The sequence below is a fragment of the Diadema antillarum genome, unplaced genomic scaffold (assembly GCF_040938485.1).
Source record: "Diadema antillarum isolate AM-2024a unplaced genomic scaffold, OU_Dant_1.0 seq00000696_RagTag, whole genome shotgun sequence".
Lineage (NCBI taxonomy): Eukaryota > Metazoa > Echinodermata > Echinoidea > Diadematoida > Diadematidae > Diadema > Diadema antillarum.
In genome coordinates, this window is record NW_027271601.1 from 1,227,128 (window position 1) to 1,237,732 (window position 10,605).

A 10,605-nucleotide genomic window follows, 5' to 3' on the forward strand; every position below is an offset into this window, starting at 1 on the left:
TAATAAGGGTAAATCACTTACTGGTATGAGAGGAACTATGTTGTCAAGCTGCCCTCCTGTCTATACATAGGCCTAATACTCCCTACTTTGCCAATCAACTGAGTTCTGCATTGACTTGCCCTGTAAACCTAGGTATGTGCAGAATCTTTGAAAGATGTAACTGATTAGACTTGAGTTTGAGCTTGAGATAAAAAATCAAGAGAACATGAAATGAAATGAATTTGGTCAAATTAAGACCAAGGACAGCCCATGATAGGGAAACCCTGGTTTGATTTTTGTTTTCTTCTTGCTTCTCCGATGGAGTTCTAAGCTAAGACTTTTAGCTCTTAAGTGGATGAATGTTGTCATTTTTACCAAACACTAGAATTTGTTTTCAAAGAGGTTCAGCTTCAGGTTCAACTTGCTATGAGCCAAAGCTCTTTGCAAGACAATATACGTGCTGTATTACTACAATGATTCTGACGTACAGGAAATAAGTTGGGCAGGTTGCAGTAAGATCCCAAGTTCATGTTTGCATCTGATTACCAGAGATTCAGTACAAGGCACTTCAGGAAAGAACTGAGTTATGACAGGTGCATTTAAGGTACTGGTATTGCAATTTCTGGATACTGTTCTACCAGTTAACTTGTTGATGACGAGTCCCAAGAATACTCGGGCAGGTGTCTACGGGATATGCGTGTTATAGCAAGATCAGCCCGTCCGCAATGGGTTGAGGAGTAGAATACAATAGCCTTTTCTATTAAATAGTTTCTGGTTGAATGGAAAAAGGTCTGCAGACAGACCTCACACTAATCCATCAGAGGCATGCCCTCCTTATGGCAAAATGTGGAATTCTGCTAATTTCCAGGTGGTGTGTTGGCATTGTGACCTACACAGTTGGGACTTCCCTTGTAAACTGTGCTTTCTTGACCATGATGCTATGTTTGTCCTGTGTTGTGTGAATGACTTTCATGTGACTTGTTTCAGCAGAGAGACAGGATGTGAGAAATACGATGTACTTTTGTGTTCTCATTGTTGTGGTTTACCAGAGAAGATTTTTGCCATGTGTTCATGCGGTTTCTTATGTTGCAATGCCTTTGCCTTGGTAGGGGAGGAAATGACATTGCATAATCATTTGAATGATAGTGATCTCTAATATGCCACCTCAACCTGTTATCAAAGATGCTCAAGGTACAGTGAAATAGATCAAATTAAAAATGGAATGAATAAAATCAAACTGCACTTTAAGTTATGGCACAAGTTACTGATTCACATGTCTTTTTACACAATCAAATGCATTTGACAAAGTTCAACCTGTGCTACCATGTCGTTGGGACTCTTCTCTTTATGTAATCTACAGTGCTACTGCATTTTTCTCCAATTATACCACACCACAAAATAGCTTGAAAGCACATTTGAATAAATCAAGTAAGGTGAAAATGACTTGCAAACCTCATTGTCTATTGTATCAAAAGACAACAGATTGCATTCTTCTGAGACCTTCATCCATGTGATATTTCATTTTAGTAAATGTTTCTACCGAAAATGCTTTCTATGGTCCTGAAAAATGAGGAACTTCCAAGTAATCTTTAATGCAGTGGCAAATTATTGCTCTGTGTTTCTGGACAAGAAGGCGACAGAGACTGAAACAGAAAGGTTAAGATGGGAAAATTGTCATTGAAATTAATATACAGGTCTGTGTTTTCATGTATCTTTATTACAGTAATACTCTCTCCATTCCGTTACAGAAGGCTGTATATGGAAGCAACAATGAAAAAATGAGTACGCCATGCAATGGGGAAGGTTAATAACAAATGACTTTGTTGTAAAACGAAGAATTGTATTATCTAGATAATATGATGTAATACATTTTACAGTAATAATCTGTGTTGTTTGAAATATTTTTGTCTGTTTAGACAATCTTCAATGTACAAAACCTCAGTGAGGATATGGCGTGATTGTTTTGCACATTTCTCAAAGCAATTCCATGAAACGGAAGATGTATATGAACAAGGTAATGTGAAAGTTGCTGTCATTTTGATTAGATCATAAGATTTCATTGTCATCTTTAAAGTGCTTGTAAAAAAAAAAGGAGAAAAAGAAAGAATGGAGAGGATATCTCGAAATGATTCATCAGTGCAATGTGGGGAAAACACCTCGTAGAAACCACAAGAAATGAAAGTCTTTGGAGGGGAAGGATGTGGTGATCTGATTTGTACACAAAGATATCTCACTCTTCCTGTATGAGGGCAACCTCAAGCAGTGATGTGGTTTGCAAGGGAAAAAAGTTTTCTTGTCAAAATGAGAATGACAGATTAAAAACCATCTAGACATTTAAAAAAATATATGTTAAAAGAAATGTGCCAACATTTTATACTTGAATAAATAAATTTCTGGTATGAAGAAGTTGAGTTTCTCGTCTTTATACAAAGAAAATGTTTTTTGTTTTGTGTCTACGTAGTATTCTACTTGAAAGCTCATAAAGATTTTTTTTTTCTGAAGGAATGCAGTCATGGAAGATTAAACTCCAAATTAGCTGTTATTTTTAAAGTGTATCATTCTTTAGACTACAGATGTATCTAGAGAGCCAAACAATGTAATATTTTCCCCACAAACATTCTGTGGAAAGTCAAAAGAATGCATTCCCGTGAGTGTGTAGAGTTTTGTGGGTATGAGTGATTCACTTGGTCTATTGACTATTGTGAGCTTCTGTGATTGTCGATACACTGATGCATGTGTAATTAATGGTGTGTGTAAATGAATAAAAGCATCGTTTAGAATGTTCCCAGTGTAAAAATCGCGAGCTGAATAGTCCTACATGCTACAAAAGTGTTTGAGTAGATATGAAGCTATGATAAGATTAGGAGTTGACAATCAAAACTACACACTTCAAAATGTGAAAAAAAATTTGATAGCAACTAGGTTTGCCATACTCAATTTTTCTTATATAAAGCAGTGTTCAAATAAAGCACTCACTACAGATTTTATTTGCATTGTGATATTTGAAGAGTTTCATCACAGAACAAGCTAACTCCATACTTGTCAATTTGAGATACAGACTTTAAAAACTGAGAAAATGCTGAGAACATAGGGGAAACATTTGTATTTTCAATCATAACTTTACGAATATTCCTTAATAGGTAATGAAAGAGGGATCATTGGAAAGGTCCTATTATGCTCCTTCTGATGATAGACTTATTCTAGAATGTTTAAAAATGGCGCTTATCAGTTTTTGCAATCAAACTCTTAATTTGTTGATAGAACTCTTGACAGTGACAGTGACAGCATACATTCTCAAAACTTCTGTAAGTTGGAGTGTTTTTTCATACTTTTGAACATCATACAACTCGGTCATTATTTGAAAGTGAGCCACCACAATTGTCACACATTAAAGGATCCTGTGCAAGCATTCAACATACATTCGTATCTCAGTGTTGCATTCACTTTGCCATAACTATTCAGGCTTTAACACCTTCATCACATGCACCAAGATAAACATACACAAATTACACTGTAACTTGCATAAAAATCCATTTATTAATCTTCCCATCCACACTTCAGTTTCAGGACAAACAAACATCATGCTTTCATTTTAATCTTCTTTAATACAAGAAGCTGTCGAGGAATTCACTGTAGTTCTGAATATGCAGGAGCTGGTGTTCATGGAGGTGGATTGTTACCAAATACTGGCCTCCTAACAAGGCTTACCGGTACTTGACAGTTTGAGTAAAGAGAAGCACTTGGACACTTGAAGCTGAAATTGCACAAGACTGAGAGATTCACTTTGGCAGAGGCTAGTGCTCGGCATTTACAGGAGGAAATCATCATAATTCCCTTGACTGGAAATCGCACTGACCTTAATGTCAACCAATCCTGCCTCTTTGAAGCAAATCCCGCCAATGTCTCACCTTCAAGGCGTGATGGTCTGTGAAATCTAATACTGTATACGTCAAATATTTTGCGAGGTCTTTCATTTTGCAAGTCGGATGCTATTCACGAAATTAAAGACACGCAAAAATATTGATTCTGATCCCAATATAAATGTGACGAACACACATATATTTCTTCGTTCAGTTCAGTACTCCACGATCGTGAATTTAACCACTCGCGAAATCGTTGGGAAGTCCCGATTCGCAAAAATTTAGACTCGCTAAATATATGGTGTATACAGTTCCAGGAGTGCATAGGTGTGCCAAAACCCATTCAATTGTATGACGTGTTGAAACCCCCAAAGTTTAAATCGGGGGTGATAGAACATTTTTTAGAGGGGGGCCAGCCTAAGGGGGTGGGAAAGTGTAAGGGGTAGTGCTTAAGAAATGAATGTCTCATCACTTATCTTTTTTCATCCAAAATAATTAAAACATGTGCTTCAAATCTTGTCATGATTACATAATTTTCTTCATGATTTGAGCTGACACAATTGTAATTTATGTTATTACACTCAGAACTATCTTTATCGACAGTTAACACCATACACTAGAATATGATGGTCAAAAGAACGAGTATTACCAAAACCACTACGCCTTTTATTCCCTTGGCTATGCTGGGATCAACTGGATCAATTGTTTCTGGCCCTGTCAACTCTGCAGAGAGTCAACATTTAACTTTAAATGGATACATATTCAAGAAGATAATTTATATTTGAATTGCTTACATGGCTATTTTATCATGAGACAATGACCCAACCCACTTATGAGCTTGTTCCACTCCTGCAGTGACCTTTGAAGATTGAGGGGAGAATGTCAGAAGTCAGAGGATGTCACAACGACAAGAGAAGTATGTCGCCACGTCAAGGGGAGTTTGTTACAGCGTCAAGGAGGGGAGGACGCCACAGTGAGAGGAGGACGTCATCACGATGAAGGGAGGACATCACCACAACAAGGAGTATGTCACCATGTCGAGGGGAGGATGTTACAACATCGAGGAGGGGAGGATGTCACAAGAGGAGGACATCATGATGAGGCGGGGAGAACATCACGATGTCGAAGGGAGGACATCACCACGATGAGGAGAGGACATCACCATGATGAGGAGAGGACATCACCACCATGATGGGAGGAAGATGTCATGACGACGAGGGGAGGGCGTCACAATGTCGAGGAGAAGACGTCACCACAATAAAGGAAGGACATCACCACGATGAGGAAAGATGTCACAACAATGAGTGGAGGATGTCACAAGGGGATGATGTCATGACGTCCTCGCTTTCTTGGAAGGCGATTCTGCTTCTTCAGATCCATCATGTCCTTCTCCAGCCTCCTGCCCTGTACATGAGATGTAGGAAGTGAGAAGCCAAGGAAATGTGTAATGGATGCATCTATCATGGGAGAACTTGTGCTGATAAGGTTAATGCTTGGAAGTATACACTGTGGGTCATAATGCCATCTCTGATCGCTCAAAAAAATCACACTGGAACTACTATATTACAAGATATGCTGCTGAATGAGAACGCTTAAAAAATCCATTGACAGTTTTCAAGTGATTGAAGCATGTATTTGGTGAATCAGATAATGATGGATATCCAACATTGACTACAATGTCCCTTGAAATTACAATTGTACATTTGGTATCAAAAGACACCCACTAAATGAAGTATGAGATATCATCAGGCACTGTTTGAAATAAAACAGTAATGAAACAGGCATACAACTCCACATTTTATAACACTTTAAGAATGCTTATCAAATGTTATAGAGACTTATCAGTTAGCATATTCTTAAAGTTTGTACTTTATCATGAATACTTACTACAAAACCATAAATTTTTGTGTGCATGGAACTTTTGCAAATTTGCAAGGAGCCAAGAATCGTGAGAGTAAAAGTCATAAATGCGTGCGAAAGTTTTTTTTTTACACAAAGCACTGAATGCCGTCGCAATCTGCAAAATTTCATTGCCATGAAAAAGGCCTTCAGCAACGATTAGCAAGTGTCATGCCACAAAGTATTTTGGTTTTACAGTATAAATCTCTCGAATCCAACAAAGCTGACAAATACCACTGCTATGGTTTTTCTCTCTTTTTTTTATAGCTTTGCTTGGTGCAACACTGAAAAAAACAAGCAAACCCCCAAAACACCTGCATTGTTAGACAGTGAAGGTCAATCCCCAAAACTGTTTTGACACAAGATTCCCCAAACCTTCCTTGAATTCTAATGGCTTACCATCTGCATTAATCCCTTGCAGTGTGGCAAGGAGAATCTCTTGAGGTACAGTAAAACTGATGCACATCATTTCTTTGTTTGGTGCAACATCTCTCACATTGTGGATTTCCGGTGAGTTCAGTGGGCACTTGAGAATGGACTCAACACGCTGCCGTATGTCCAGGGCTGGGTCAGCTGCCTTTGAGAAGCCATGGCAGTGGACGACAACCCTTGGTACTCGACTTTGAAGATCCGGAGACACCTCGGCCAGAAGTGAAGGAAAGGTGTCGAGGAATTCCACTGCTAGGGCGGGGAGATTCATGATGACATGGGCCGCATCTTGGAAGGACTCCCTCGCCCTGACGATCAAGTCAGACTTAACAACATCTCGCAAAAACTGTCGTCCATCCAAGTTGGAAGCTGTGATTCTGTCACTGACTTTGTTCTTTTTCGTGTTCTCCTGCAGCCAGCGGTAGGATTCTGGGTTCAAATCATTCGCAAACACCTTGCAGCCCTTCTTTGCCGCCGGTATGGCAAATGGTCCAACTCCTGCAAACACGTCGTACACGACATCCTGCTTGCAGAGTTTGGTCACTATTCTTTCATGCTCAGTTGATAGTCTGGGATTCCAGTACACTTTGGCAAAGTCAAATGAGTATGACAGGTGGCACTCTTTGACCGTCACCACTGTCTGCTGCTCTCCTGCTATGCATTCCATGTTGAAGAAGCGATACGTGTTGTCGATCTCATTTAGCTTGTTGACTACAGTTGTGATGCCAGGGTTCTTCTCCAATAAAACTTCACCTGAGGAAAATGGTATCGTAAATGAATGAATGAGGGGAAATATTGAACACTCATCATTTGTAAGTCTCACATGCAGACAAAACTAGGCAAGTAAGATATATTATTTTTATTTTTTAAAAAAAGGTTTTTCTTCAGTTTAACCCACCTCTTGCTATGTTCCAGCACTTTTGCCTTTAACACCAGACATGAGATTTGACCTCTGATATCCAATACATACAGAGAGTAGGCCATTGTAGTTAACATATTGTCCATGAGAATCTGCTTGTATGTTTGCATATATCATAGTCAGTTAAGTCTTCACGAATAAGACAATCTTTAAGGGAGCACTTACCACAATGTCAAACATTTTAACCTCTTATTCATAAACTGGGATTATACACATTATACCTACATGTACATAATATGGACAAGACTTGAATGTGACAAACCTAATCATTTGCAACAGATTTCACACAAAGTGTGTTTTGTTTAACTGGAATATCTACAAGTACTCTAGTAATCAATTCAAGGTGTTCATTGTGGAGTTTGGAAGTCAGTACATGAATACAATGCAGAATTAGTCAGTGCAATTTATTGGACTCATAACTTGTAAGCTCATATTCTCAAAGAACTATTAGAAGTCAAAAGCAACATTCCAAGGCATTAGGTGTTAAGAGCAATTCTGGTATGCACATACATAAACAACAGGACATTACAACAATCTAGGATCTGTTCTGTACAAATTAAATATGCCACAAAGTATAGAAGCTCATCTTTCAGGGTCAGAGTTTAAACTTGCACATCATGAAAAAAATCTTGTAGATTGCAGGTGCAAAGATACTGTATGAGAATACACAGCGTCTTTAAGCAACTTTCTTTGCCATTACTACTCAACCGACCTATGAGATGTTTGTGCTTCAGCTGTGAATCTTTCAAGTTGAGGTGAATGATGTGTCCAATCCGGCTGAATCCTTTTGGCACCTCCACGTCGCTAGGCAACAGACCCTGGAGCACCTCATGGGCCTGCCAGTCATCGTAGGTCAAGTTTAACTGGAACTCGTGTAGTTCTCTCGCCACTTCATTCTCCTCAAGAACTGTCCGCTGCCTCTCTGTCAGAGCCTCAACTCTCGACAACTTGTTAGGGTCCAACAGCAGGAACCGGTCGTTGGGACTGCCTGGAACATCACGGACAGCCTGGAAGCGGACTCTCTCAAACATGGCACCCTTGAAGGCTTTGAGGACTTTGTGTATTTTCCGCTTGTCGATTTTCAGTGCTGGAACGATAGCAGTCTTGGCAAATGCATCTCTGTTGACAGTGTTTGACGGTTTGACTTTGTCTGACAGACTGAAAACATTGTCAGCGAAAGAATGCACAGATGCCATGGCACCGAGGGTTTTGCACCTACTGATGTCAACAAATTTCAGTAAACCATAATCTGATTTCCATGGATGAAGCAGAGATGCAGCTTTGATGGGACGTAGCAACAACTGGAATCTCCTGGTGAACATCAAGATCCTTCATACATGAAGCCTGATAGAAACCTACAATAAAAGGCACAAATATGAAAAAAAAAATTGTTAAGTCAACAGTAAAGTTGCTACATTTGAAGAGTTTTCAGGATATCAGTTGTTTAAAATGTGACCCTGTATCACAAAACCAACAAAAAGACTTTAAGCTTTACAACAATGTATAACTCAATTCAAACAGACTCTCCTAACCTATCTAAATATTGGAAAAAAAGCACACACTGTGGAAAAGTGTGAACTGAGAAAAGAGGCTCCAAAGTATAGGGTCTATTCAAGTGCTCTCTACCAAGCCATGCTAGCTGTGCAATGAATGGGACAAAAAGCAGGATGTAAATGACCACAGCAACAACAATGAAGGGATTGTCTGTTTAAGCTGAAATTACGCCTGCTTTCAAATAAGCACACTCTGTCCATGACTAATACCAACTTTCAAAGCAGTACCCTTTCAAAAGTTAATAAGAGTTGAAAATGAAGAGTGTGTAAAGGATCATAAAGCAACACTGCACACTGGCACTGGTCCGACGGTCCCTGACCAGTAAAAATCACTGACAGACCAGTAACTTTTTCAGGAATTTACCAGTAAAAAATGGAAAAACTGGGTACCTACTACAATAGTCCGACAGACAGGTTGGACCAGTAGAAGAAATGGGTTAGTGTGCAGCCCCGGAAAAGTGGCCTCCAGGACTTATCTAATCACACTATTCTATAAAAAAAAAGAGTGTTCTAGCAAAATTGCCCAAAACACAATTTCTCATTCATTTTATGATCCCAAACTTTAGAATAATGTAGAAGAAGAATAGCTCTTTCAGAAAATATGAAAAATTAAAGATCGACTAGGTTGGCCAGTTTTACCTTTTTCAAGTCCTCACACAAAATCAGTGCGTGCGACTTTTTGTTGGTTTAGTGATGCACGGGCATCAGGTACCCTTCTTCTGACCAAACCCGAGAGCATCATCTTGACCTACATGTACAATTCAAACAACACTGCAGAATCCTTTCCAACAAACACAGTGCTTTCAAACACAGTTTTTTTTTTGTTCCAACCCCCCCCCCCTGTCTATTTGTAATGTTAGCTCTCCACCAGTTGAGATGCTGTTTATTTAATCACACTGTTTAGTTTAAAAATCTAGTTCTTTTATACGGGGTACTTCACCCAATGTCACGTGTCCTCGTAATTGCAGCCTCATCTCACCAATTCATGTAAATTTACCGGTACAATGCAATACTCTTAATACAAAGAGGACTGTAATTTTAAGATACAACAAGAAAATATCAAGAAAAAAGAAGAAGAAGAAAAATTAAGATTTCGTTAATGAGGTCCAAGACGGCTCTTCAATTTGAAGTTCAAATGCAACAGGGATCTACATGTACGATGCAATTCAATTGCAATGCCAATTTAATGGTTATTCCTGAGCACACAACAAACCCTATATATGGGACTATTACGAATTACGGCAGTATTTGTTCGGATCCCAGCGATTTTTCCATACATGTGCTCGGTGTAATACTCCTTGGCCACCTCCTAACAACTACTACATTAGTCTTATTTGATATATTAAAATACACAACATGACACGACGCTTTAACTCACAGACAACGTCGTTGGCTCTTGTATATCTTGACCATACCAGTCGCTTTCCGCATACATGTACATGTACCTCGCTTTCCTCGAAGCAGTTCGCTCTCGTGCAAGTCGTCGGCGATGCAATGATGCCAAGCTAGTTGCAATCGGATCGGTGGGAGACACTGGCACTTAGAAGTCGTGAACACTTTGCTTTCATGGTGAAGCATGTATTGGATTGCAGTCTTTTACATCATCACCTTTCGATGTCATGAATATTCATGATTTAATTTACAATAATGTCAAAAATGTGAAATGTGAGAATGAGAGAATACAAAATAATTTATAAGGATAGGTCAACCAGATATTGCATTTAACCGCGTTGCTTGAAATATAGGGGGCCTATCATTAATGAATAGTTCTCAAGTTCATTTTTCTGTTTATTTGTTGATTTCTTTTTAAAGAAAACTATCAACTAGGTCCTATCAATGTATAGCTAATACACTTTTTTTTTTCATTGTATACTTGGGTCGACTAATTTCTCGTTGACTGCTTCCCTCACGCATTTATATCATGAAATCTACATTGATTTGCAATACTCTGTACACTTTGTCATGA

General features: G+C 38.9%; 1 protein-coding gene across 1 annotated transcript; it reads right to left on the reverse strand.

Moving 5' to 3' along the window:
* Positions 1-5,169: 5,169 nt before the first annotated feature.
* On the reverse strand, positions 5,170-8,435 carry LOC139737566 (tRNA (guanine(37)-N(1))-methyltransferase-like). The gene is made up of 3 exons (XM_071648249.1): positions 7,799-8,435; positions 6,138-6,920; positions 5,170-5,243 (listed from the first exon to the last, which is right to left on the reverse strand). The coding sequence occupies exons 1-3, from the start codon at positions 8,406-8,408 to the stop codon at positions 5,170-5,172; spliced, it is 1,467 nt and encodes a 488-aa protein (XP_071504350.1). The 5' UTR covers positions 8,409-8,435.
* Positions 8,436-10,605: the final 2,170 nt, after the last annotated feature.